Source organism: Phialemonium atrogriseum (assembly GCF_030411735.1).
Source record: "Phialemonium atrogriseum strain 8032-3 unplaced genomic scaffold QBC33scaffold_7, whole genome shotgun sequence".
NCBI lineage: Eukaryota > Fungi > Ascomycota > Sordariomycetes > Cephalothecales > Cephalothecaceae > Phialemonium > Phialemonium atrogriseum.
Genome location: NW_026848144.1, coordinates 167795 through 193549, shown reverse-complemented (window position 1 = coordinate 193549; position 25755 = coordinate 167795). Strand labels below are relative to the sequence as shown.

The 25755-nt window shown below is 55.4% G+C and overlaps 14 protein-coding genes across 14 annotated transcripts; 7 read left to right on the top strand and 7 right to left on the bottom strand.

Moving 5' to 3' along the window:
• Positions 1–478: 478 nt before the first annotated feature.
• On the top strand, positions 479–1379 carry QBC33DRAFT_447947 (ribosome assembly factor mrt4; the record flags this gene model as incomplete). Its single annotated transcript, XM_060424448.1, has 2 exons — positions 479–669; positions 779–1379. The coding sequence occupies 2 exons, from the start codon at positions 479–481 to the stop codon at positions 1377–1379; spliced, it is 792 nt and encodes a 263-aa protein (XP_060285291.1).
• A 910-nt stretch (positions 1380–2289) lies between these two features.
• On the bottom strand, positions 2290–4173 carry QBC33DRAFT_340936 (U1 small nuclear ribonucleoprotein of 70kDa MW N terminal-domain-containing protein). The gene is made up of 4 exons (XM_060423750.1): positions 3720–4173; positions 3514–3641; positions 3347–3452; positions 2290–3138 (listed from the first exon to the last, which is right to left on the bottom strand). Exons 1-4 carry the CDS (start codon positions 3979–3981, stop codon positions 2411–2413), a joined length of 1224 nt encoding a protein of 407 aa, XP_060285290.1. The 5' UTR covers positions 3982–4173; the 3' UTR covers positions 2290–2410.
• Positions 4174–4263: 90 nt separating this feature from the next.
• On the top strand, positions 4264–5121 carry QBC33DRAFT_532159 (thioredoxin-like protein). Its single transcript, XM_060427358.1, has 3 exons — positions 4264–4369; positions 4422–4504; positions 4566–5121. Exons 1-3 carry the CDS (start codon positions 4331–4333, stop codon positions 4855–4857), a joined length of 414 nt encoding a protein of 137 aa, XP_060285289.1. The 5' UTR covers positions 4264–4330; the 3' UTR covers positions 4858–5121.
• QBC33DRAFT_532157 (triosephosphate isomerase) lies at positions 4950–6368 on the bottom strand. Its single transcript, XM_060427357.1, has 4 exons — positions 6166–6368; positions 5999–6069; positions 5290–5904; positions 4950–5233 (listed from the first exon to the last, which is right to left on the bottom strand). Exons 1-4 carry the CDS (start codon positions 6201–6203, stop codon positions 5205–5207), a joined length of 753 nt encoding a protein of 250 aa, XP_060285288.1. The 5' UTR covers positions 6204–6368; the 3' UTR covers positions 4950–5204.
• A 141-nt stretch (positions 6369–6509) lies between these two features.
• Positions 6510–8036, bottom strand: QBC33DRAFT_532154 (uncharacterized protein). Its single transcript, XM_060427356.1, has 2 exons — positions 7254–8036; positions 6510–7198 (listed from the first exon to the last, which is right to left on the bottom strand). The coding sequence occupies exons 1-2, from the start codon at positions 7796–7798 to the stop codon at positions 6703–6705; spliced, it is 1041 nt and encodes a 346-aa protein (XP_060285287.1). The 5' UTR covers positions 7799–8036; the 3' UTR covers positions 6510–6702.
• Positions 8037–8073: 37 nt separating this feature from the next.
• On the top strand, positions 8074–9677 carry QBC33DRAFT_532153 (uncharacterized protein). The gene is made up of 2 exons (XM_060427355.1): positions 8074–8634; positions 8695–9677. The coding sequence occupies exons 1-2, from the start codon at positions 8280–8282 to the stop codon at positions 9522–9524; spliced, it is 1185 nt and encodes a 394-aa protein (XP_060285286.1). The 5' UTR covers positions 8074–8279; the 3' UTR covers positions 9525–9677.
• QBC33DRAFT_532151 (ribosomal protein L13 domain-containing protein) lies at positions 9613–10759 on the bottom strand. The gene is made up of 2 exons (XM_060427354.1): positions 10590–10759; positions 9613–10523 (listed from the first exon to the last, which is right to left on the bottom strand). The coding sequence occupies exons 1-2, from the start codon at positions 10608–10610 to the stop codon at positions 9993–9995; spliced, it is 552 nt and encodes a 183-aa protein (XP_060285285.1). The 5' UTR covers positions 10611–10759; the 3' UTR covers positions 9613–9992.
• Positions 10760–10771: 12 nt separating this feature from the next.
• On the top strand, positions 10772–12591 carry QBC33DRAFT_340161 (heavy-metal-associated domain-containing protein). The gene is made up of 5 exons (XM_060423748.1): positions 10772–10927; positions 11138–11165; positions 11279–11408; positions 11526–11603; positions 11802–12591. Exons 2-5 carry the CDS (start codon positions 11142–11144, stop codon positions 12347–12349), a joined length of 780 nt encoding a protein of 259 aa, XP_060285284.1. The 5' UTR covers positions 10772–10927; positions 11138–11141; the 3' UTR covers positions 12350–12591.
• A 1956-nt stretch (positions 12592–14547) lies between these two features.
• On the top strand, positions 14548–17181 carry QBC33DRAFT_340395 (putative nadph oxidase). Its single transcript, XM_060423749.1, has 6 exons — positions 14548–14973; positions 15059–15208; positions 15265–15600; positions 15655–15816; positions 15876–16745; positions 16819–17181. The coding sequence occupies exons 1-6, from the start codon at positions 14959–14961 to the stop codon at positions 16837–16839; spliced, it is 1554 nt and encodes a 517-aa protein (XP_060285283.1). The 5' UTR covers positions 14548–14958; the 3' UTR covers positions 16840–17181.
• An 824-nt stretch (positions 17182–18005) lies between these two features.
• QBC33DRAFT_340123 (uncharacterized protein) lies at positions 18006–18880 on the bottom strand. The gene has a single exon (XM_060423747.1). It carries the CDS (start codon positions 18781–18783, stop codon positions 18235–18237), a length of 549 nt encoding a protein of 182 aa, XP_060285282.1. The 5' UTR covers positions 18784–18880; the 3' UTR covers positions 18006–18234.
• A 97-nt stretch (positions 18881–18977) lies between these two features.
• Positions 18978–20312, bottom strand: QBC33DRAFT_447916 (uncharacterized protein; the record flags this gene model as incomplete). The annotated part of the gene is made up of 1 exon (XM_060424446.1): positions 18978–20312. One exon carries the CDS (start codon positions 20310–20312, stop codon positions 18978–18980), a length of 1335 nt encoding a protein of 444 aa, XP_060285281.1.
• Positions 20313–21574: 1262 nt separating this feature from the next.
• On the top strand, positions 21575–22057 carry QBC33DRAFT_513311 (uncharacterized protein; the record flags this gene model as incomplete). Its single annotated transcript, XM_060425971.1, has 3 exons — positions 21575–21673; positions 21738–21801; positions 21858–22057. 3 exons carry the CDS (start codon positions 21575–21577, stop codon positions 22055–22057), a joined length of 363 nt encoding a protein of 120 aa, XP_060285280.1.
• A 1037-nt stretch (positions 22058–23094) lies between these two features.
• QBC33DRAFT_513310 (uncharacterized protein) lies at positions 23095–23993 on the top strand (the record flags this gene model as incomplete). Its single annotated transcript, XM_060425970.1, has 2 exons — positions 23095–23626; positions 23785–23993. The coding sequence occupies 2 exons, from the start codon at positions 23095–23097 to the stop codon at positions 23991–23993; spliced, it is 741 nt and encodes a 246-aa protein (XP_060285279.1).
• Positions 23994–24292: 299 nt separating this feature from the next.
• QBC33DRAFT_447834 (uricase) lies at positions 24293–25316 on the bottom strand (the record flags this gene model as incomplete). Its single annotated transcript, XM_060424444.1, has 3 exons — positions 24293–24399; positions 24470–25113; positions 25180–25316. The coding sequence occupies 3 exons, from the start codon at positions 25314–25316 to the stop codon at positions 24293–24295; spliced, it is 888 nt and encodes a 295-aa protein (XP_060285278.1).
• Positions 25317–25755: the final 439 nt, after the last annotated feature.

The window sequence follows — 25755 nt, the reverse complement described above, 5'->3', positions numbered from 1 at the left end:
CGGATCATATACCTGCCTCCATATTCGTCAGACTTCAACCCAGTTGAGGGGTACTTCGGCGACGTGACGGTGGCACTTCGAAAGCACTCCCGGTTTAAGCTTGACAAGTGGGACAGCCCTGAGGAGTTCCGGGATTTCCTCGCTGAAATTGCGCGCGAGGTCGGGTCAAATCTTGAAGTGATACGAGGGCATTTTCGTCCAGCTAAAGCTAAAGTATGACATGGATGCATAACCAGGTACCATGTAGGTAAATCTAAAAATACCCCCCTAGCGCCCTGTGGATATGCGAATTGGAGCGGGCTCCGCTGAGGAGGAGGGGCTGGCCGGAACGGGAAAAACCTGGGAGGCGGGGTCTTGAATTTTTCGCTCCAGACCGCCCAAAAAGTTTATGGCACCCAGATAAGTTTCGATACGAGTCAACCAAACCACACCTCCCTATACGACCCTCTAGAGCCCAAACACGTTCACAGAGGTCGCCATGCCCAAGTCAAAAAGAGCAAAGGTGTTTCACCTCACCCAAGTGACGAAGAAGACACGGGAGCAGAAGGAGAAGCTCTTCGAGAACATCCGAGAATGCATCCCCAAATACGAGCGCTGCTTCGTCTTCAGTGTCGATAACATGCGCAACAACTACCTGAAGGAGGTGCGACACGAACTGAGTGACTGCCGGTATGTGCCTATACCCCCCCTCCCGCTGGCTAATGGAGCACCTCCCGAAAAAATCCAGAAACAGAGCAGCAACAAGCAAACAAGCACCTCTTGCTGACCCCACCCGCAGCATCTTCTTCGGCAAGACCAAACTCACCGCCCGCGCCCTGGGCACAACCCCCGACAACGCCCAAGCCGACGGCATCAACCGGCTGACCCGGCACCTCTCCGGCTCGGTGGGGCTCATCTTCACCGACCGCGCCCCGGGCTCCATAGTGACCTACTTCGGCTCCCTCTCGCCCGTCGACTTCGCCCGCGCCGGCGCCACCGCCCCGCGCACCTTCGTCATCCCCGCGGGGGTCGTCTACAGCACGGGCGGCGCCGTGCCCGCCGACGACGACGTCCCCGTCTCGCACTCGCTCGAGCCCGAGCTGCGCCGCCTCGGCATGCCCACCCGCCTCGTGCGCGGGCGCGTCATCCTGGGCTCCGAAGACCCGGACGCAGAGGGGGACCTGCAGAGGGACGGCTACACCGTCTGCCGCGAGGGCCAGGTCCTGGACTCGAGGCAGACGAGGCTGCTGAAGCTGTTTGGCGTGTGCATGAGCGAGTTCCACGTCCGGCTGCTGGCGTACTGGACCGCCTCGACGGGCGAGGTGACGGAGCTGGATGTCGGCGGCGATGGCATGGAAGGGGTGGAGAATGTGGACGAGGATGAGGCGAGCGATGAGTGAGTTGAATTGATGAGTGCCGTGAGGGCCGGGCCTTTTGTGGGAACGAGGTGGGGAAATTGGGAAGAGGCGGAAGGAAACTTCTAGGCGTCCCTTCTCTTCCCCCCCTGCACCCTCCTGAACTGAGAGAGAGCGCAAGATCCGGGGAAAGGAGATGAATCGTGCTTTTGCGCCTTCGTGTTCATATAGGGGTGTTTTGATACCATATACTCTCTGGGTCGGAATGGGCTACGGGCGTTTCGAGTGGGAAAAGAAAACACACAATAAACGACTGGCATGACTCCTGCAAGCTGTTGTACTCAAGTGACCCGGACACCCCTTTGTTCGATAACTAGGTGCCTACCTACCTACGTATTAACCGAAAACTTGGATGTCACAACGTATATCTCTCTATCCATCGGCAAGGAGGGACCTTTTTGCCATTTTGTCCTTCTCGTACACTAAGACACATGAGGTAAACAAGGGTGATGGGTAAGTAAATAAAACAGGAGACAAGGAAAAGAATATAGGAAAGCCCTGACCGGCCGAACCCGATCTCCCAAGGTCAGCAGGCTTTTCACTCCCTTACCTCTGACCTGACCTCACCGGGCCCCGTGTGTCCTCTAAAGCTAAGCTCTTTCCTGGGCCACCCGTGGGCAAATTGATAAAATACAAAAAACGGATTACCTTCCGAAACGAACTTTTCTTTTCTCCCGGTATTGGTGCATAAGAGCTTCTGCATAGGCATTGCTGCTTGGGTTGGTGAAACGGCGCAGGGAAGTGATGCAAGTAATAATGAAGTCCACTGAGACATGTGGATGGCGGAGATAGTTGCAGGGTCGCGGTTGTTGTCAGGGTATCTGACACACAAGGATCATTACCTGTGAGACGTCGATCTTCCGAAAGCTCTCTTGGAGGTTGCTGTGGTGGCCCATGTAGTGCCCGGGATGATGAACCGGCTTACCCTTGATGGCGAAGGGATGTGAAGAGATTGAGACGAGGGGGTGAGTGAGAGTAGTTTAGATACCCACCACAAGACAAGGGCGATCGCCTCTTTAATAGCGTCGCAGTTTCCGAGGATCTTCGTATCCCCCACCCTCATGGCTGCGCTTCCGCGAGTCGTCGTCTCTGGGCCGGTCGTAGTCTCTGCCGCCACGAGCTCCACCGTCTCTGGGTCGGATAGGGTCCATGTTGCTGCCTGTCCGCCGGTTGTCACGGTCTCGGAAGCCGCCGCCTCCAGATCTATCATCATATGAGCGACCACCTCCCTCACGGCCATACCCACCGCCCTGACCACCGCGCTGCTCAGAGAAGTCCCGCCGGCTGTCACGGCCGCCGCCGCCGTAACCACCACCGCCGTACCCGCCTCCCGGTCCGCTAGGGGCGTGGGACGGGGCAGAGAAACCATTCGGCCCTCGGTCGCCGCCCCCTCGGCTACCAAAGTCACCACCCCCACGGCCGCCGAAGTCGCCGCCCCCACGGCCACCGAAGCCGCCGCCACGGAAGCCACGGTCGCCACGGTCGCCGCCGAAGCCGCCTCCGCCTCCGCCCCTAAACCCGCGGTCTCGGCCGCCGTAACCACCCCGGAAGCCTCCTCGGAAGCCACCGCCGCCGAAGCCACCGGGCCCCATGGGTCGGGACGGCATCGTCTTAGTGTAACCCCGACCGCCCAGGCCTCCGCCGAAGCGGCGGGGTTTCCACCCCTTCACAGTCCGGCCTCTCTCGACGTCTACCTTGATACGCCGATCCCTGATACGGATGCCATCACAACTATCCAGTGCAGCTAATCACATGCGCGCCGAGCGCGCATTTGTCAGTAACGCCTTACCATGTTTACCTTTGGCTTATGACTCGTGATTTGGATTGGGTGTGGGGGGGTTGGGAACAAGAAGGGCGAGACAGGCAAGCTTGAGGGCCATGGTCTCGTGTGATACATGATGAGTCTGCTGGGTGGGGATAGAGTAGAATGGGAAAGTCAGTGGTGGGTTTACCTCTCATATCTTTTTCGCGTTCGAATACTACGAAAGCATAGCCACGGTGGGGTTTACGTTTCTTGTTACCCTTCTCATGCGCATGAGTATCTGTGATAATCCGAATCTATCACCATATTGTCAGCTGCGAGGCTCAAAAGATTTTCCTGTCATGGCGGAAGGCTCACGCGTTCAATGGGCCCAAAGCGGCCAAACTCTCTCTCGAGATCTTGTTCGTTCGCTTCGTAGCTCAGACGCGCCACGATCAAGGTCTTGAACGCATCTCCCCGAATATTGGGGTCCTGGCTGGGGTTATCTGCAAACAAGGTTTCGAGTTAGTTAGGTATGTCTAGAGAAGGAGGAGTAGTCCAGGTAGGAAACGGGGGTCTCATACATGACTTTGGGGCCTCGTTCACGAGGTGATGTATTTTGGCCTCGTGCTCGCGCTTCTTGCGATCGCGCGCTTCGAGCCAGCTTTCGGTGGGCTTGTATTCGTGTTCCTTCCCGTACCTAGCCAGTTCTGGTAGGAACTCGGCGACCCCCGAGATGGCTGCTGTCTTGCGCTTCTCGGGTGCATAGTCGCTAGGCGGCACCCATCGCAGGGGAGGGCGCGGCGCAAAGAGCGCGAGGAGATTTTGGGGGAGCTTGTCCGTCATTTCACCAGTATCATTCCTATGCGCCGATGAATATGACTGGATGTCGAGATCACAATCAAAGGAAAGAACTGCTGGGTATTTCTATCGTGCGATGACGATACCGTTTTAAAAGAAGACAAGGCAACGTAGTTTTACCCATTCGCGTCGTCGTTGGCAAAACTAAGAATTACCTTATTAGTACGCATGGCCTGGACATACCTAATCTCATAAGTGGTCCGTGCAACCCTTCAAGTGTTCGGTCACGTGCAAAGCATTTTTCATTGCAGCGACCACTGGCTACCCAGCTCGACCACGACGGCAGCTCTAGGGACACTTCAATCATGAGGCCAAGCCCTCAGACACTGCCACGATGACGATAAGACCATTGCAGAAGATTTCTTCTGGCCGAGTAGGTTTATGCTCCTCCTTCTCGTGGCGCATACAAGCTAACTTGCCTGAAGAACGGCCTCGGGGCCTTCGTCTTGCAATGCAAGAAGATGGACTTCCACTACTGCGACTGGGCAGGGAGTTCCAGGGGCATGAAGTATGCATTCCCAGACAGCTTTGCACCTCATCTAGGTCTTTTTCCGCTCACAACTCCACAGTGGTTTTATCAAGTCGCATCTCCCCCAATTCGCCGCCGCACACCCCCAGATCGAGTTCACCGTTTCGCCCCGGCCCTCGAAACACCCCGTCATTATCGGGCACTACATCAATGGCCGCCAGAAGGCCATCTGCGTACGGAATATGGAGCCTCTACAGGTCATGCGGAAGGCAGAGTTGCTACGGGATGCCAGTGGGGAGAGGCTGAGGAGGACAGCGAAGCCCGTCCAGAGCACCAACCCCAGTGTCAGAGGTATTTGGTCGCCATTCCATGGCAACGGGATGGCAGTATAGATGGACGACGGCATTGCGTGTACAAATAAGCAGGCGTATCAGTGGGCCGTGGCTGCCTCTGGGTTGCGGCATGTACCATATCAAGGCTGTTAGGGAACTAGACCGTCTAGGGGTTCCTGTTGTGGCTCCCATGTTCTGTATTAAGGTGGTCGGGAAGGCAAAGCATGCAAGTTGCAATATCTCTCGGGAACAGGGGCTGACATTGTACCACACAACGGTAATGGGCAGATATGCAAAATGTGCCATATATCTTTTCTATTCATGGGTCCCAATTGTCCTCTTAACTTGCCCATACTCCTTCCTATTTTCCGCCTTGATATCCGCAGTGGTGTGACCTTTCTGGAGATTTACTGCTTGCTGTTGATGATATCGACGACTGCCTTAAGTTAGCTTTAACTGGGGACATGGCGCACTCAAAAAGTAGCGACTTACACTCGGGCTTGAGGCTGGCTCCGCCGACAAGGAAACCGTCGATATCCTTCTCCTTGGCCAGGTCCTTGCAGTTCTTGGCACTCACGCTGCCGCCGTACAGGATCCTCGTCTCCTCAGCAACGGTCTCGCTCACGTTCTCCTTCAGCCACTTGCGAATAGCCTCGTGGACCTCCTGGGCCTGCTGGTTGGTGGCGACCTTGCCGGTGCCAATGGCCCAGATGGGCTCGTAGGCAACGACGACGTTCTTCCAGGCCTCGGGGCCGGCGAGGGAGGAGCGGAGGGCCTCGAGCTGCTTGGTGATGACGTCGAGCGTCTTGCCGGCCTCGCGGTCCTCGAGCGACTCGCCGCAGCACCAGATGACGCCGATGCCGCCGTCAAGGGCGAACTTGGTCTTGGAGGCAACGACGCCGTCAGTCTCGCGGAGTATAGTGCGCCGCTCCGAGTGGCCCAGGATCGTCCAGTTGATCTTGCTGTCCTTGAGCTGCGAGACGCTGATCTCGCCCGTGAAGGCGCCGTTGGGCTTGTCAAAGACGTTCTGGGCAGCCACCTCGATCTTAGAGTTGAGGTGCTCTCGGACGAGGAGCAGGTAGAGCGAGGGAGGGGCGATCACAACCTCTGTTTGACGAGTTGGTGAGTGAGCATTAAGAGCCTCTAGCTAGGGCCAGAGTTCGGGTAGGTACGAGGTGCAGGCCATCATCAAAGTACGCACCGACGTTGGGGTCCAATTGGGCCGCGTTCAGGTTCTTCACGATCCCCTTCACGGACTCAATGGTCCCATTCCTATCATGGGGTGATTTTCTCGATCAGTTCCGAGCCCAGCTTCATGGTTCATGGTGGGGTTCGGAAGCCCGATGGCGGGGTACCAACTCTACTCACATCTTGAAGTTGCCACCGACGAAGAACTTGCGAGCCATGATGGGCAATAGTAGTGCTCTGTTGGATAAGTGAGGTTGATTGGAGGTGTTAATGGATCAGGCAAGTTGTAAAAAAAAGGATTCTCTGGCTGGAAGTGCAGACTTTGGGGAACGAGGTAATTGCTGCGGAATGGAAGCTACCTGCAACTGCGGGACTAAAAATCCACGCTTGGCATCCAACGTGGGCTTTAGCAAACGCTAGAAATCAGCCCACAGCTTCCATGGTAGGTACCTATAGAGTTACCGAGCCTTGAGCCACGCTTGTACGGATATCGAGTGTCCGGTCGGACTCGATCGCATGGTATGTCACTCATGGATGATATTTCTCTAGGTGGGTATGCAAAGGTTCTTGGAAAGGGGCAATGGTAAAGTCCCAGCTGTCTCATAGCCTGTTTCTCTCGGCTGCAGCGCATCATTGTTGTGACAACCCTGTTGTTCAAGCCCACCTCCAACGCTGAAATATGTAAATCTTCAACGGGTTGGTCCGGAGTCTATCACTCTAGCCCTTAACGAAGAAGCCGCCTCTCCTTTTCGGAGCTCTCTTTCTCACCAACATGACCTCTCTCCGGTTCTTGGATTGCTTGCCAGCCTTGGGAGCCAGCTTCCCATCCGTCTTGTCCGTCATGACTCGATACACGGTCGAGCCGACTCTCCGGTCGCGCGGTGGCCGGTCCCCGCGAGACGACCTTCTTTCCCCGTTATCAAATCTAACCTTCTTAGCTTGCCGAGCCGTTGCCAGCTCAGTTTTCCCCGTCTCCTCGTCGTCTTCATCGTCAGACTCGAGAAGTTCAAGGGGGAGGACATCAGGAATCTCCAGCTTCCTCTTCCGCTGCACCTCTGGCCTCAATCCTTCGCCAGCTGCCTGATCCAAGTCGTCCACAGACCCCGATCTCCCATCCTGCGCGGCGAGCTCCGAAGTACGCTTGCGCGCCTCGGCTTGCTTCTTGAACAACGCATCTCGCTCTTGGCGCTTGCGTCTCTTGGCAGCAGTTTGTCTATAAGGGTTATTAGCTTCATGCATCCCGCGGATTGCACGATATGGCAACTCACTCTTCAGCAGCCTGGGCGGCGGCTTGGGCGTGTCCTGTTGATTGTGCGGCAGCTTGACGTGAAGAAACCGCCTCTGGTGGAGCGTCGTCGTCGGAGTCTTCCTCCTCCTCCCCAACCGGGTTCTCCGATCCAGGCCCAGGCTGGGTAGGCGGAGCAGCGCTGCTCTCCAACCACTCCTTTGCGGGCTTTTCCAATGGAGTGACAAACTCATCGTGGTCATCGTCGTCGAAGACGATGTGCTTCCTCTCCGCTATGGGCGTTTTGAAGATCTCCTCGTCGCCGCTCACATCCCCCTCATCCTGGCTGTCCCCAATCTCCTCAATTACCCTTGTCTCTTTGGGCAACCTTGAAAGTGGGATCTCGATGCTGACAGACTTATGGCTGCTGTAAACGGCGTTCTTGCCGCGGACAGGCAGCTTCTGCTTTTTCGTTGCTGGTTCATTTTCCAAGACTGGTTGATCAAGAGTCCCGTCAATAGACTTTCTTTTCTCCGTCGCCGGAGAGCCTCCGTGATCAGACCTCTGGTGTTCCGTTTTGTCGGCCATGACTTTGTTGGGAAGCGCCGTTGGTAGTAGGAGAAGTTCAAATTCAAATTTATCTCACAACCTCACAGGAATCAGCACCACCTGTTGAGTAAGTGCCTGGGTGGTTACTAGAGCTGGACTAGAATTCAGATTTGCGGGTGTTGACTGAGGTGAGCATCCTCTCAAAAAAGTCTTCAACGGCAATTTTATTGGCCAATCCGTAGTGAAGATCCACTTTTATTCCGCTGCCATTCTTAGCTGCAGCAATACTTCAATGCTGGTCTGACCCCATGGTTCACTGTGAGTCCAGGCCAAGTTGTCCCCAATGTTGTTCCGTCTTAACTGGAATTAGGGCGAAATTGATGCTTATATCATTTCTTAGATCTGCCCACTTGCTCGCTCCAAGCCTGAATTACCAATCAGGAGGCCGAGCTTTCATGGAATGATGGTCACTATAGAGTTCAGTCGAGAATAGAGACAGGTAGCTGTGGCGTTATCAGTCATGATGCCCACTCGTTCATGTCTCCTGCCAGCGACAAGGTCGCTCTGCCGTGTGGGAACTGGGCGGGTGATCGCGGGCCACTCTTTATGGAACCCTCAGCATCTTCTGGGAAAGGCCCAGAGGCGGCAATTGCTCAACTATCACGTTCGAATCCCCGGGGCATCTCGTTCGCTTGCGACACAAATTAGGAGTGGGAAAAGAGTATTTGCAGAGGATGATATTCCTCCCCTTGAGTTCTGGAAACAGAGTGTCGTTGGGGGAACCCTCGCGCCTGAAGACTGCCACGAGATTGTCAAGAAATACTGCGAACTGGCCAAGTTGCAGGAGTCAACATGGAAAGGCAAACTGGAAAAGGGTGAGAGAATCATGCCCGAGAAACTCACATGATTTTCCCCTCGACTGACAAGCTATCCAGATCACAAAATCAGCCCTGAAACATTGCACTCTTTGGCCATAATCCTAGTATCCGGCCCTCCGTCTCCCTTATGGAGACTCGGGCTGCACATGCTGGCCACAGCCTCGGATCTGGGCTTCACCCTCTCGACTCTCCTCCTCATCCGCCTAATGCGACAATCTGATGATACCAGCAAAGTTTCTGGGTCGACTCTGTTCCGGAACGCCCTGGCTCGATTTCAGGATATTGTCCGGCAGAGACAAGATCCCGATGCGCTGACGCTGCAAGGGCTGATACTGGCAGACCAAGGCGACAGCGGGAAAGCTCTAGCATCCTTCGACCAAGCCTTGCGCATCGGGTCCAGCCACGAACCAAAGGGGCCGATACGCCAAGAGACCTCCCTGGGAAGGAGCCTCGAAGCGGACCCTGGGAGCGACCATGGGACAGATGAGAGTGACCCGCAGCCAAAGGTACGACCGTTCCGGTGGAGCTGGGAGGCTTCCTGCCACATCGGCCGGGCCAAGATCCTCCTCCAGCAAGGGCGTCGGGACGAGGCCGTCGCGGCGATGCGGATCGCCGCGCTGGAACTCGATAATATGCAAGGCTACTTCGAGCTAGCGAAGATGCTGCCCGAGGACGCGCCGGAGAGGGTCCAGTATCTGCAGACGGCAGCTGTTTCGGGGCATCTGGAAGCCTGTCGGCTGCTTGGGGAGAGCGAGGTACAGATGGCTAGGGAGCCGGGACGAAACAAGGGTGACGCCCAGGAGCACAGCTTGTGGGCCAGTGAGTGGTTTTCGCTGGCGGGTGACGTTGAGAAGTCGGCCGGTGCTCGTTGGGCATTCGCATCGTGATGCGGGAAACAACTTGTAAGGGGTTGAGTCCTTTCCGGGGAAGAAACCTTGACGAGGAAAGGGGAGCACTGCTGGTGCCTAGATACTTCGGCCTTGTATAACCAATACCCTTGTACAACTAATATATAACTTATGCCCAACAAGATGTTCCCCACGATGCACAGCTTAAGAGAAGGGGCGTGCCCGAGGTTGTAGTTGACGTCCCAGATTACTCCATATTCGTCCGATTAGCGCCTTTACGAACGCATCCAGGACAGCAGGCTAAGGTGTATTGAATACTGATACAGGTGAGATCATCGTACAGTTCTGACATCCATACGGCGGCCAGGTCCTCCCCAGACTCAAGGTATTGCTCATTGAGATCGTAGTCGCGGACCCAGCTCCCATTTCCCTCAGCCGCATTCGACCGGCCGTATCTTCCCTCGCCCCTCGCCACTCGCCCCTCCCCAGCACTCCTCACGGCGAACATCATACACTATCCTTATCCCCTTCTCTTATCGCCCGCACCGCCTCCTCCCACCCCTCGCTCCCGACCGCCTTACCCCCAAACCTCACGATATTCTCCTTGTACGGGTGTGCATCCCCCTCGAACGCCTTGAGCCTCGCCAACCTCTTATCCCGGAGCCTGTTCTTGGGCAGCATCCCGCTGACGGCCTTGCGGAGGACCTCCGCGCCGCCGTGGCGCTCCATTAGGTTGTCCATGGTGATGGAGCGCAGCGAGCCCGGGCGGGTGTTGTGGCGGTAGTAGAGCTTGCGCCACTTCTTGTGGCCCGTCGTGTACAGCGCCGCGCACCCCGTCGCCACCACGTAGTCGCCGCAGTCCGTCGACGGGTCCCAAACCGGCTTGTGCTTGCCCATCAGCAGCACCGCGATCCGGCTCGCGAGCCGGCCGAGCGACGGTGGCGTCACCGCCGAGGCGGGGGCCTTGATCGTGCTGAGGGTCGGGTGAGGCGTGCTGGCTGATACATGGTGCCAGACGCGTGAGTAGGCGAGTCGGGTCTGAGGTTGGTGGTTAGTTCAGTTCCTTTGGTTCAAGGGCGCTTGCGATGTCGGGGGATAACTCACCAGGCCGACTGTCTGCGACATCCTGAAGGGCCGGGTGGGAACGAGTCCCTCATATAATGCACCCCGGCAGGCTAGTAATTGATCGAGGAGGAGACCTGATCAGATCAATTGGAGCTTCAAAGTGGCGGCGGTTCGACTTTTGTTCCAGTTTAGCTAACGCAAGGATAGCTATCGAAATCGTGCTTGATTTCGAAAGTTTAATGCCAAGACCTCGAAATTTTGCTACGTGACGAGGCACGTGTTCCAAAGGGATTATCGGAGCTCACGAAGTTGCTGCACGGTGGAGCTTGGCCAAGCACCTCACTTCGGAGCGCCACTGATTTCAAAGCAATTGTACGGCAAGTAATTCCTGTGGTTCCTAGGTTCCCTTCTCTCCCTTAACCAGTCCTGGTTTACATTGTCTCATTAATCTTCCATTTTATCTTCATGCGTCGTCTTCCTAGATATACCACTAGTGTATCTGGCTTCGTTTTTGTTGCTTCTTGTACTGCATATATTTGGCACAGACAACAGCAAAAGAGAGCGGAATTAACAACAGAAAATCGAAGGAAAATGGCTGTCAACACCCCTTTCCAGGTCCGTAACTCCACTTTTTCATGGCCTTCGTGTGAAACAGTCCGCCGAGGAGACCAAGAGGAAAATTCTATACCCTGCTTCTTTTCGGCGTGGCTGATCGGACTTTGAAACAGACCGTTTTCGCGGTACCCATGACATGTGACAGCTGCGTCAAGGATGTGTCAGAGTCTTTACACAAGCTCAAGGGTATCACCAAGGTGGAGGCCAACCTCCAGAACCAGTTAGTCTCAATTGAAGGAACAGGTATGGTCTGAACCCAGGGGCATCGCCATAGGGCATATCACAGTGAAAACATTCCTGGAATGACTAGCTCATCCTGTCAACCCTCCGCTTGGGGACTTTGACTGATTGATGCCACAGCGCCACCATCTGCAATTGTCGGAGCCATTGAGGCCACAGGCAGAGACGCCATCTTGCGAGGGTCAGGGGCTTCAAACAGTAGGTGCACTGTTGGCAACATCCCCCCAAGAGACAAGCCTGTCCCGCGCCTCGATGCTTGACCTTGAATCCCATATGTCGTTTGATAACACCCTGTACATGTTCTGTTCCCTTAATAACACGGACTGTGCCTTGATAACACAGACTGTGGCTGTATTCCTTGAGACCAACCTGTTCACACTTTGACCACTTCGCTAGGTGCCGCGGTCAGTATTCTCGAGACATTTCATCGTCCAGACGGGGACCAGTCGTCTGTGGCACCTGTTGAGGGAGACGATGACAGCGATAGAGATGTCAAGGGCTTGGCACGGATGGTTCAGGTGTCGCCTACGGTGACCCTGGTGGACCTCACGCTGCGCGGCGTAACCCCGGGCACATACCGGGCAACGATCCGGGAATACGGCGATCTCAAGGACGGGGCGTCGTCGACGGGGCCCGTGTGGGCTGGGGAAGCGGCTGCAACCAAGCCTCGAGGATTTCTAGGGACCGTCGCGGTTGGGAAGGATGGGAGGGGAAGCGCTTTCCTCGACAGCCCCTTCAAGGTGTGGGAGGTTATCGGTCACGCCATGGTTGTTTCCAAACAGGACGAGAGCGATGGTTCGCCATTGAAGAACGACGAGGATACTGTGCTTGGCGTGGTTGCACGAAGTGCGGGCATGTGGGATAATGACAAGACTGTCTGCTCGTGCACAGGCAAGACGTTATGGGAAGAGAGGAAGGATGAGGTGAGGAAGGGAATGCTCTGAGAGGAGTTGGATACCGGACGCCACTGTGTCACCTCTGAGGTCCAAGAGCCAGATATGTATTCCCAAGAATATTCTCTCGTTAAGGCAACTTGCAGAAGGTCATTGACCATCAAGGTATCGAGATGGAAGTATGGGAGGTTGATCCTCAGCTTGCCACCTAACTAACCCCCCAACCACGATCGCTCCCTGAACGCTCGTCGGACAGGCCTAGTAATGGACGTGGGTGTTGAATTAAGTCTCCGATTCACTTCCAGCCGGCCAATCATTTTTACGAGCACTTTCTCCGGTAGCAGGGGTTTGAAATAGAGTTGTTCAGTATCAGCGAAGCTGATAAAACCCTGCTCTGTTGGAGCCCAGGAAACCCCAATTTCCATCTCTTTCCATCTTCTATTCGAATAATGATGTTTTCTATCGGCATTGTATAATGGGTTTTAACTCGAGGGTAAACTGTACCTGAGGCTCTTATTGCAGGGTTTAAGACAGCATGGGTACGGGCCGGACCGTGCACGTGCCAGTAGGTAAATGTGTACCGAGCAGGTATCCATCTGCACAGCAACGACGTCTTCCAGGGCCAGAAATCCAGGAGTCCAGGACCAGCCGTAACCACAAGAGGCACGGAGATGATGATCGAAAGTCGATTAGGCGCCCTGCGACGTTGCTCATGCGGGAGACCAGAGGGGACCAGGGTCTAGGCCAATCAGCGGCGAGCCTCGGGTGGCTGGAACACCTTGTGCATGAGGATGGCTGGTCTTTGATTCGCAAGGGTTCCAAGATGTCTGTGACAGACAATATCGCATTGCATTAATGCAAGGGCTGCGAACTGTCGAGATTTGAGAATTCCCCATCCGAGTCTCACCCAGAAATCCCATCCGCCAACAGGCCAGCACAGATGCGGCCTCCTGTCCATCCATACAGCAGAGGCGCATGGCGGGCAATTAATCCTCAGATAGTCGAACTGCACAAATCATGTCGCACTGCAGAATGTTGCACTGGAGGCGCGCGGGTCCTCGACGTGTGGAATCTGCGAGCAACGGCGAGCCAGTGCCAAGCACAGGTGGGGAGAGGGGCGGCGTTTCGAAGGGGTACTAAATCATGGGTACCAGTGCCACTGTCTAAACCCGCAACACCCATCCATCTCATTCATGATCTCATTGCCGTGCTCTGCTTCTGAAAGTGGTTCGATTTTGAATCTCTCAGAGATAACATTCGACTCTTGTGCCATCCAACCAGTGAACCAACCAGTCCCCCCAAAGATCTGCAACTAGTAGAAGGCCAAGAAGCCATTCAGAGTCCCACTTTTACCTTCCCGCAACGGGTTCCCATCGATCGATTGTTCTCGATGGTCGACCTACTCTGTGACAATCGTCCGTACTGCGCATTCTACTTGGGCCAGGGATTGACAGGCTTGAAGAAAAGCCACCCCACATAGCCAGCCCTTGAGACACGGCGTTGGGTCCCAAATGCACCCCCCCTTTCCAGACCCAGTTGCTGCAAACACTCCCCTCCCCTTTCTTTTTCTTCTAGGGTTCCAAGGCTCCATATTGGCTGATGGGCACAGAGATGCCAGTCAGCGAGCAGAGGAGGCAGATGAGGCGGAGACACACACCCCTATACCCCTGTTCGCTGTAACAGGCCATCGCACAGGCCTGGGAATATCATGCAGGCCACTGCCGGACCCGGACTGTGAAGCCAAAACAGGACCATACAAGCCTAAGAACGAGCCGCCCTGTCCCTTTTCCCTCGAGTCTCAGTCCCTCCTCGGTCCCTCCTCGAGTCCCTCCTTGTAGACGCTGGCATTTTCGTCCTCCATCCACTCATTCGACCCGCTCTTCCAACCCGTCCTCTCGTATTCTCTCAGTCTTTCTCCTTCTCCAACAATCAACATCCTCTCGCCAGTTCTCAGTAGCGTCGACCAATTTCCGACCTCAAGTCAGTCTTTTCGGGCCTGAATAAATCCAACAAGAGAGCAAGATCCACGACGGTTGGTTCGCAGCTGCAAGCCACCAATAAAGCCGAATCCGAGGATTTGGCACGGGGACCTCGTACCTACATAAAAACGTGTCCAACAGAACAAGAGGAGCAAATTACATCAGCTCATCGTCTATCCACCCATCCATCCATCCATCCATCCATCCATCTATATCCATTCCCATTACCAGCTCTCATTACTCTGCTGCACCAATAAGCAAGCGCCGGAGGAGCGACGCATCCCCGGTCAGATTTGGGGAAGGGAAGAGAGAGCGAGTGAAGGGAGTGCAAAGCAAGAAAAGGACGAACGGCACAGTCGTGGCCACGAGATTGCATCCCCGTTGCCATATCACACGCCAAGCTACCCGCTAGTGGGAACGCTGGTCAACGAGTGGCTGCAAGTGTGAACCGAGAGCTCTCTGGTCCTCTAAGTGGAAAGCGGGGAATCGTCGTCAAGTCGGACACCGCAGCCACCCAATCCAGCTTATAAGCCGGCCTCTCGCCCACCACCACCACATTTTCTGCCGTTGCTGCCAATTGCTGCCAGACTGCCTGACCGCCCCAACCTCCCATTTGCCTGTCACCTTTTGATAAAGTCGTGAGAGCGGCGCAACCGCGACTCACAGTGAGACTGAGAAGTCATGTCATTAAAGCAGGTAAGTTGTTGTCATGGTGTTCATCAAATCCTCCATCCTCCGTCCTCCGTCCCCCAGTGTCCTTGGCGCTAACTTGTCACAACAGGAAATCGAGACCTGGGTTTCGGCCCTGGGGTTGTACGACAACAATGAATTCGACGAGGCACTGGCCGAGTTTGAGAAGGTCTCCGACACTTCCAAAATTCTCTTCAACATGGGCGTGATCCATGCGACCCTCGGCGAGCACGAGAAAGCTGTTAGTTGTTCCTCCGGTCTCCCACCAAGATTCTCAACTAACGTGAGCCCCTCAAGGTTGAATGCTACCAACGAGCCATCAGACTTGATCAGTACCTCGCCGTTGCATATTTCCAACAAGGCGTCTCAAACTTCTTGCTCGGGGACTTCGAGGAGGCGCTGGCGAACTTCAACGACACACTGCTCTACCTCCGAGGCAACACCATGATCGACTACGCACAACTAGGACTTCTGTTCAAGCTATACTCGTGCGAAGTGCTCTTCAACCGGGGACTCTGCTACATCTATCTTCAGCAGAAAGATGCTGGTCTGCAGGATTTGCAATATGCCGTCAAGGAAAAGGTCGTCGAGGATCACAATGTCATTGACGAGGCGATTCGGGAGGAAGCAGAGGTAAGCCGAACTGTGATATTTCCAGAATCGACCCGCACTAACGGCCACACCCAGGGCTACACCGTCTTCTCGATCCCCGTGGGCGTTGTCTACAGGCCCAACGAAGCCAAGGTCCGGAATCTGAAGACGAAGGACTATCTTGGCAAAGCCCGGCTGGTCGCTGCCTCGGACCGCGCCAACGCCTTCACCGGATTTGCCGGCGCAGAGATCAAGAATGCACGTGCTCCACTAGTTGCTTCAACTCCTTCCAGTACAGTTTCTAACCATTCCCATAGGCGGTCAACAAGTCCGACGGCAAGGATGATCGGCCAGTCGACAATATCTCCTTCGCCGCCACAAACCTCGTCAAGCCCGGCCTGCAGAGCAGGAGGCAGCAGTCGGAACCGCCAGGAAACCGCAACGTCTTCCCACCCACACCGCCGCCGGAGAACGACAAGCCCAGCCGGGTCAGCCGGGGCGCCTCGGTTCGCAATGGACCCAAGCCCATGCCCGCGAGGCTCAACATCGACAAGTCCCGACCGAGCGACCGGTACGAGAGGACGTCGCCCGAGGATGCGCGACCAAGACCGCAGCGAGCCGCGTCGGCCACGCCCAACCGAACCTACTCGCAACGGGACAACGGCAGGAACAGGCAGTCAGCCGAGGAGGAGGACGACACATATGCCGACGACCTCTACGACATGTACCAGGGTGGTGGCGGCTCGAGGAGCAGTCGTGGGCAGCAGCAGCGCAGGAACCAGCCGCGGTACATCGAGGAGGAGGACGAGGGCGGCAGCGACTACGACGACGGCTCGTTCGATGAGGGCGAGTTCGAGATTGTGTCGAACAACCGCAGACCGGGGACCAACTCCATGTCCTCGGGCCGGGGCTCGTCGAGGCGGCCGGACATCCGCAAGATCCGCGTCAAGGTGCACGCGGGCGACGTGCGCTACATCATGATCGGCGCGGCGGTCGAGTTCCCGGACCTCGTCGACCGCATCCGTGACAAGTTCGGCATCCGCCGGAGGTTCAAGATCAAGGTCAAGGACGACGACGCCCCCGACGGCGACATGATCACCATGGGTGACCAGGACGACCTCGACATGGTCGTCATGACGGTCAAGTCCCAGGCGAGGAAACAGAGGCTCGATAGCGGGAAGATGGAGGTGAGTCATACCATTTACCCAATCTACGTTTTTCTTTGCACTTTCCCGGTTTGCTAACTTGTCGATTCTACAGGTTTGGGTGCAGGAAGTATAGATCAACGATACCGTGCGGCAAGAGGCTACTATGGATACCCCAGATGGCCCCCCACCAATTTTTTCAGGGGGGCCTGTCGACGCTGCCAACCGCACTACGAAGTAATGATGGAATATCTCTGGCCTTTCCTCATCATCTATTTCTCTCTATATTCCTTTATACATCCTTTACTACTGTCCACCTGATGGGAGCGTATTGTTGTTTCTGGCTTCCCCTTTTCTTGTTTTTCTGTATCAGCAGTGAAACACCTATGAGCAGCCAGCAGAGCTAGCCCGCTCAGCCCAGATCGTCCCGACGTGTCATCGACCACACCTGCACACGCAGCTTAGGGATTTAGCAAATACCGGGTTCTTAATGTGTTTGCGCTTTTGTTATTTTTCTGGGTTTCTACTATCTACCCATCGAATCTAATGTCGCATGGATGGATGTTGGCTGCTGCTCTCTGCATTCTGGCATTGTTTTATCGAGCGAACACGGAGTTTTCGGAGGGCTAAGACTAGCGAATCTAGACCAAAAAAAGGGGAAGGGATGAAGGCTGGTTTGAGGCTGTGGAGGAGGTAGAGGAGAGTCCGCCACTCTCGACCACCTGTTTGGATTCTCTGGTTGAGGTCTGAGGAGTGTGGCCAGGGTGCGAGTGGACTACCAGGCAGTGATAGTTTAAAGTCTTGATGAAATCTATCTATCTACTGGATATTTGGGCTCCAACCACACCACCAACCGGGCCGCTGGTGATGGTGATACCTTTTTTTGGATGGTTGAGGGTGGCTGTGCCTTCGTTCGCGTTTCGTGTTTCGCCTGCCCTCAGCCCATGTTCCGCCCACAACAGGGCACTGTTCGAAACATTTTATGATTGCAGGTCTGCCAACCAAGCCTTTACATTGTGAAGCAATGTAACTCTCCAGGTTGAATACCTTTTTTAAGACAGTGACCATTTCCATGCCAACCTCCTTTCCAATTTGCTGGATGGAACCCCCTATTCATAGACCCTGATTTATCCCCAGTCCTGCTTGCCTTCCCTTCCATGTATTCCAGAGGGAGGCGGTAGATATCCAATTCATCATGTGGCCCGTCTCGTCTTCGCTGGTGAGTTCACGGGGCTGCCAGGAACAGGAACTGGCATTGGGACCAGAAATCTTCTCCTCCTTCCGCTTCTGCATCTGGTGGCTTAAACCTTTGAGATGCACCCTAACAGTATACATCCATACATTTTACATGTTCGCCAGCAAGACCCTTGCTTTGTATCTGCTGGCATGACAGTCTAGCCCATAGATAGGAAGACAATCGCGATAGAAATGCCACACCCGACGAAGCTTTTTAAAAACCTATAAGTCTCCTCTCCTGCCACCAGGCTAAAAGGTTCACCTTCCCCGTCAAGAATCAATCAGAATTACAGAGTCAAAGAGCATCGAGTTCCATGGAGTTTTGAGCACCAAGATATGGCAAGATAGGTAGATAACCACCGTGCTCAACCCCTGAGCCGAGACCTATCAAAGCTTTTTCAACGCATACCTTCCCAATAGACGCAGCCGACAATCGCAGGAAAGATAAAAGGAAAAAGAAAAGGATAACAACGCCTCCCTCGCCAGCCATAAGGACCCTTCTTCCCCCCCTCCGACCCACCCCTTTTTTCCCCGGGGTGACTCGTGCCTTGCTTAGATAGTTACAGACGGATTTGTAGAACCCTGAAGAACGCCTGAAGCCCTGATAAGAAGAGCACCATTCGATGCGATGAAGGAGGACCTTTTCCCATTCCCCAGACCTAGGAAATAAAACAACCGAGAAAGAAAGAGAGAAGTGAAATGGGAAGGAAAGGCCGTAACAGGCTGCTAGCTCTCTGTCTCGGTTTCGAGAGGTTGGGAGTCGGCAAATAAGATATGCCAAATGCCAGCATTGCCTGGACCTAGATGGCCACCTGGCACCGGGAGAAGAGGCGAGGGGAATCATAATGTTTTCCCTGCCATTCCAGTATACCCAGTGACCTAGAGCCAGTGACAGGGGCCACCCTTCAATTTCGGACTGAAAGGTAGTGGTGATGATGGTCGAGGACAATGCAGAGAAATTTGGTTATGACCATGCTTCTCATGCAAGGAAGCCGGATAACCGTTGTTGGCTAATGGCTGGCCCGGAGGAGGCCGCCCCTACATGACCATCGAGGCCAGCTGCCTCGACTCCTCATCCATCATGTTCATCTCCATGCCATTCGCTGCGCGGTGTTCCATGGCACTGACCCTGGCTTCGATGCTAGACAGGCGGTTGTCGACCATGCCACCACCCCCCATGGCACCGCTGCCCATGCCGCCACTACCCATACCGCCATTGCCCATGCCGCCGTTTGTCAGAGCCCCGTTGCCGAGGCCGCCACCGCCCATGTTCGCCGATGGCATGCTTGGGGTGCCCATGTTCGGGGTCCCACCGGGGCCACCAAGAATGCCCGGCCCACGGCCACCCCCCGCGCCTCCTCCCTCGAGCGAATCGAGGCGTTTCTCGATGCCGTCCAGGCGCGCGGCAAAGGTTGCCTCGAGTCGGTTGAAGCCCTGGGACATGTCGTGGGCTATGCGGTCGATCTTGTTGGTCATGCTGCGGATGCTCTGGGCGATGGGCGTGTTCTCCTGACCGGGGACGGAGGCGGGGAGGCGGGGTTCATGATTGTGTCTCGAGTCCTGGACGGCAAACCGCCACTGGTTGCCCAGCTGCACCTCGCACACAGCCTTGGCGCGCCAGGGGCAGTCGACCTTGCGCGTGGAGGGGTTGCGCTTCTTGGCTGTGCTGTTGTACTTGACCCCTCCTCGGTCGCACACCAGGTCGTATCTTGTAGGCTTGTTGTCTCGGTAGTTTGATGCCCGCAGCTTCACCACCCCGTACCCTTGTTCCTTGGCGACGCGCTGAACAGCTGTGAGGAGGTCCTCGAAGGTGCGGTAGATGCCCTCGGGCGGCGGGGCGAGATTTCCGCCGGGCACGGGTGACTGCGGCGGCATTGGTGGCATCGCGTTGCTGGATGAGGTGGGGTTCGGGTTGGTCCAGCTCCCCGGGATGCTGTACGAGGGAGGGACGGTGGGAGTTGCGGCGGCCACGGCTGCTGCTGCTGTTGGCGGGGCAGCAGAGGTGCCGCTATAGAAGAGCACCTGGTCCGTGTTGGCGATGGGGCCTGCAGGGCGCTGATGTTGCTGATGTTGGTGGGACTGTTGTGCTTGGGAGGGGGTGTTCAATCTGACTACATCGGGGGGTGCATGTGCCAGCGGGGGTGACGGGTTGGGATACTGAGAGTGCGGGGCACTGTAGCCGTTCATCAATGCTTCGGCGTCGGCCACTTGATGGGATCGTTCAATCTGATGTGATGCGAATGTGGGATTTGATGAGCCAGTGTCCTGTTCAGTCGCACGCACGGCCTCGGGCGGCCAGCCTGGAGCTGCAGTTCCTCCGATCTCCGAAACGCGTGCGCGCTTACGGCGTGGCTGCGATTGAGGAGCCTCCATTGCTTCAGAAACTCAAGTGCACAAAGGAAAGGGAATCTTGTCCGCAGTCCCAGCACAAATAAGTCGGGGACTAGGCTCCAGCTCTGCAGGAGGCGGGAATGGAGGCCGTGTTGTCGGGTGGATTTTTTTTCTTGGGTGTTGTGCGGGTTGCAGTAGGTTTGCTCACAGCGGGAGTCTTCGGCGCGAATTTGAGGTCGAGTAGAAATGGAAGGGACTTATTAGTTGCCTCTTACGGTATGAGGACGTGCATGGTACAGCAAGGAAGCCACAAATCCACGTGATTTGCAGCATGCCAAGCCACAGTTACAACTTGGACAAGGAATCTGAAGCACGGATAAAGCCATTCGCTAGAGTCTAGACTCAAGGGAAGACCAATATTCCTCGCCATACTTAGAGTTGGGCTTCAATTGCATTACATCGTCGTGGAGCCTCCTATTTTCCTAATCATCAGTCTGCTTGAGGATCGGGGCCTTGATGTTCTACACTCTGCCCGGCTCCGGAGAATTGAGGCACAAAGGATAAATACCCCGATCTGCCAGATCTACATATTACCCTTGGACCACCTGCGTATATGTAAGGTAGTTCGTTACCTTATCCCTGCTAGTTCTAGGCATAGCTGCAAACTGTATCGGATCAAGACCGAGGCGTGGAGAAGCCCTCACGCAATCAGTGCCTCTCATATCCGAGCCTTCAATTGTTATCGGTTACCCTCCCAGTGATTTCGATTGCGGCAGGACTAGGTACCAAGTGAATACGTGACACTTCGAGCCTTGAATGAACGGGAATGAACAGGGCTGCTCGTGTGAGTGAGCGGGAGTTACGTCGTGGGCTTTGCTGCGCGGGCTGGGCAGTTTCCTCGTCGCGTCTGGGGTCTGTGCGCTGTAGCTCTCTAGCAGGTGGTTTTCAAGGTACCTAGGTGAGAGGCCAGAGAAACATTGAAGATGACTACGGTGATAGCAGGCAGTAGCGATAGAAAGCAACGGCAAGAGCAATAGACAGCAACTGCAACTGCAATAGACAACAACTGCAGGAGCAATAGACAGCAACAGCAACTGCAAGAGACAACCCTGGCCGTGCCTGGTAGCAACTAAGGCCGCACAGACCCTATGCGTAGGCGCAAGTCGGACTCTTACATAAACGGGGCTACCTACCCACTTACCCCGGGATCGGGCGTGGCTATTCCAAAGTTCAAACAAACCCACCTGCGTGTCGCAGCTTCGCCTCTGGGAGAGGCTGGCATCCTTTCACACTGCGATTCAAATATGGCGTCGACGCCACCTGCCAAGGAGAATGCCGAGGACATTCAGGAAGAGGAGCGCTTAGAAGCTGCCCTTGAGCATCTCAAGAGCCTGCATCTCAAGGTCGCTAGCCTATCTCCCCACCACACTGCATGGCGTCTTCTTCTCTGCTGACAGGCGTCTTTAGCTTCGAGCCCTCCGAACTGCCATCCCTCGAGCGATAGAGCCACTATCCGCGAAGCACTCTTCGTGTAAGCCCTCTCTCAGTGCCGAGGGTTTCAACCCCCGCCTGTTAACCACATCATAGCGGAAGAGCTGTTCGCCTCGTTTGTCAAGTCTGTTACAGAGACAAGCAAGGAGTTGGCCGATTTTAAGGAGGCCATGATGAGCGAAGAGAGCAGAAAGGTCTTCGAACAAGCGAACCAAAGCCGGAAAGCCAACCCAAAAGGAATCCGGCCATGGCGAGCGGTGGAGGATCCAGACTGGACGACGATCAAGACGACATGATACTCGCTCCACACTTGACGAAGTGTGCGAACCGTTGGCTGAAGGTCATTCGATCACCCTGAAGGAATCAGACTCGCTGTAGATTGCGCAGACGAGTGGGTATTGTGGTGGAAGTCAGGCTCGCAAGCTAGATTCTCGAGCTACCTAGTTCTGGTAAGTCTCGGATATGGCCGCGCAAATATGAAGATTCGGTTGACCTTGTGGTCTAGGTGTTCCTATGAATATATGTGGCCAAAATACGTCCATTCTGCAAGGTCTATCAACACCCTGGAGGCTTAGTTACATGGCCATGCGGAAGAAGCGACGAGTCGACGAGTTCTTGTGCTATTCGAGGAGCAGAATATCGTCAAGAAGGTGCTGAAGGAACAGAAACAGGACGACAAGAATAAATAAAGGGCTGGTGGTTTCGGCGGCGGACGGAGCGGGTTTCATTGCTTCGGTGTTCATCTTGGAAAGGGCTGCATGATATACAAACATTTAAGGCTCAGCTGTCTGTTTATTCGGGCAGCTTTGCTCGTCACCTCGAGGTTCGGAATGATACAGTACTTCAGGACCTCAGGCCGTGTTCTATTTGACTGTTCCAGATGAATGTGATACTACCCGGGGGTGCAACCCGATACCTATTTCTCCAGCCGTCTGACGGGCTCTGCAAAACCTATGCCCAGGACTGATCCGCAGCATTTCGTACAAGCTCCAATCGTACCATCTTGCACAGTTAAAAGGGATAAATCAGGGCCACGATTGTACGTCAGCTAGGGATACGTTTGCAAGAAGGAAGCCACCTAGGTAATTATTGGAATCAACATGAACGAGGATAATCAATATAGGCGGTACAATGAATTTTCCCTGCGGACGGGCCAATTTCTACCGAGCTCCAGCTCGGTAGGAATTGGCTTTTCATGCACGTCCTGCTCAATGACAGCAATGACGTCCATAGATCGCCAAAAACTTTAGCTCTCAAAACCCAACACTGCATTCAAGCTCCGGACTCTAGGCCATGCTCAGCTTTCAGTTCAACTGTATTATATAACTACCCAATGGCCAATCCCACGGGTCTCATGCGCTCAGCACCGGCGCTGCGCCTCCTCCTCCCGCGCACCGACGCCCGCATCCCGAGAAGCTCTCCCGCACTCCTCCTCCACCACCCGGCCCACCAACGACTCCAGACCCGACCCACCGCCGCCGCATCCGCGTCGCTACACACCCAACCGGCGCGACGCCGGCGACACCACCGCGCGACGGGGCCGGACGGCGAGCCCGTCCCCGACGCGCCGCCGGAGACGGACTTTGAGCGCCTGGACGTGCTGGGCGCGACGCCCGTGCCGGCGACGAGCGTCGACGCCTGCCTACCCGACGGGTTCAAGCTCAGCGGCGGGGTCAGCATATACGGCGGGTGCGGCGCGCTGCTCGTGGGCGGCGAGGCGTTTGCGTGGCAGCCATGGCTAGGAGGGGCGGCGGGTGCGGCGGCGGGCGGCGGCGGTGCGGGGCCACGGCTGCTCAACGAGAGGGGCCAGTGGGAGGTGCCCGAGGAGGCGTTTGGGCTGCTCGGACTGGTTTGGCCGAGACCTGGTGCGTAGTTATTGCCCTTCTTTTTTTTGGCTTGCTTTCTCCTTGCTCTTCTTCCCTCTCACTCTCTTTTCCCCCTCCTTTCTTCCTTCACCCAGGTGACCTGGGTCTGCTATAAACACCTGGATGCTGACAGGTTCGTCCCTTCCCGGGAAACACAGACCTTCTCATTCTCGGCCTCGGGCCAGAGATGCGGCCGCTGAGCCCGGCGACGAGGAAGCACATTAGCAGCCTGGGGATGCGGGTCGACGTGCTCGACACGAGGAATGCTGCGTCGCAGTTCAACCTGCTGGCAACGGAGAGGGGAGTTGCAGATGTTGCGGCGGCGCTGATACCGATAGGGTGGAAAGAAGGCGTTGGAGCGAGGTGATGTTGCTGCTCATTAAGGAGTGTGCGGCGCGGCTTGCAGTCATTCTCACGTCGAGCATGATGAGTCTGAGCTAAGGGGCATGTTTCTAGTGCCATTGGATGTCATTACTGTCTAACTGTGGCGTTGAGTGTCTGCTCTCCACATTGTAATGCATATTGTAACATTATCCCCTGATGAACGCCTGAACAGGAAGACCCTGTGGTATGCTGAAAGACTACGACGCATCTAAACCAGATCGCGTTGTCTTGAACCAAATGTGCGATTAGATACCCGCTACGGTGTGAAATGCGTTCGCTTACTTAGGAGCGAGAGACTTCGCACTTGATCAACCCGTTGGGACCAGATTGGGGAGCATAGACTTCAGCGTCCTTGCCCGTGTTCTTCAATCCATTGTGCCAGCTCAAGTCTATCGATGGGATTAGCTTACTTCCGTTCCAAAGTAGTGACAAGGAGGACAGGGGAGAATCTAGGCTCACCAATCTCGAAATAATGCTTGTTGGGCAGCGAGTAATTGGCCCTCCCAACCCCTGGAGCCGCCTCGAGGATCAGCTCGCACATCTTATATATGGTATTCTGCACCGACGCGCTCTCATCCTCAGCAAACGTCTTCATAGTGAGGTTGCGGGCATCTTCCCAGGTCTTGTCGAACTGGGCCACACCGCTCTGGACGGCCCCCAAGTTGGGGAACCTCTCCCATGTCCAGCCACAGTTCACGTCGGTTGACAAGATGCGATCCCAGGTTTCAGCCAGTGTGGTGAAGTCGTCACGGATGAATCCATAGAAGGCAGACCCGGTGCTCTTCAGAACCGTCAGCCCAGAAATCCCGCTCTTGATTTCGATGCCGTCCCTCTTGACGACGGCTTCGACGTTCCGGGTCTCCTCGCCATCGCGGTAGAAGCTGTGCGGGTGGGGTTTGCCGTCTATGGTCATGCGCGTCCAGCGGTGGACCACGACACTGACATTGGCGACAGAGATGTGCGGATACGTGACAAGGAAGTGCTGGCCAAGGATGCTAGCATATAGCTCGGGGGGGTTTACAGGGTTCTCCTTGGCCTTCACGTATATGGTATTTTTGATGGAATCTGTGGCAACGACAACGCTGTTATCGGCCCTTGTGTATCTGGTGAGGTTGGTCAGACTCCTAATGCCATTGGGCTCGCCACAGCCAATGCGACTGCAAGCTTACGATGTGTCAATGGCTCCCTCAAGCAGACAGCAGACAGTCATCTCGGTAACCGTCTGGATGCCTGTCTCCTGGTCGCGGTGGACCTTGTAAACGCGGACATTGTCCTTTCCGTAGCGAGCTGAAGCCAGAGAAGGCATGATGGGAAACTACCTAGGTATAGGGTCTTGTCGAGATAGGGAGTATGAGCAGGAGAGTAGCAGCATAGATATGCTGATATGCACAGCTGATGATGGACCTGATGGGCTCGCGGAGATCCAGGGCGGTTGGAAGAGGAGGCTTCTGAAAAAAGAGATGGGGGCACGAGACACACTTATAGACTTAAATACCTCCTGATACTAGGTTCCAGGTTCATATCAGTGACGCATGCCCGCAGAGCAGGTTGATGGCCCAACAGAAGGGCTAGATGGAAGGCGCCTCCATCGACACCTGGTCAATGGCGCGGCCCTCCGCGGGCCGCTGCAGTCCTCACATGGCAGTTTGATCTCAGCTAACAGAGAAATCGGTCGAAACCCGCATGTTTGACCGTTGGGGCAGGAGCCAGGAGTCGCGGTTGTCCGTGGCTCCACCATCTCTAGG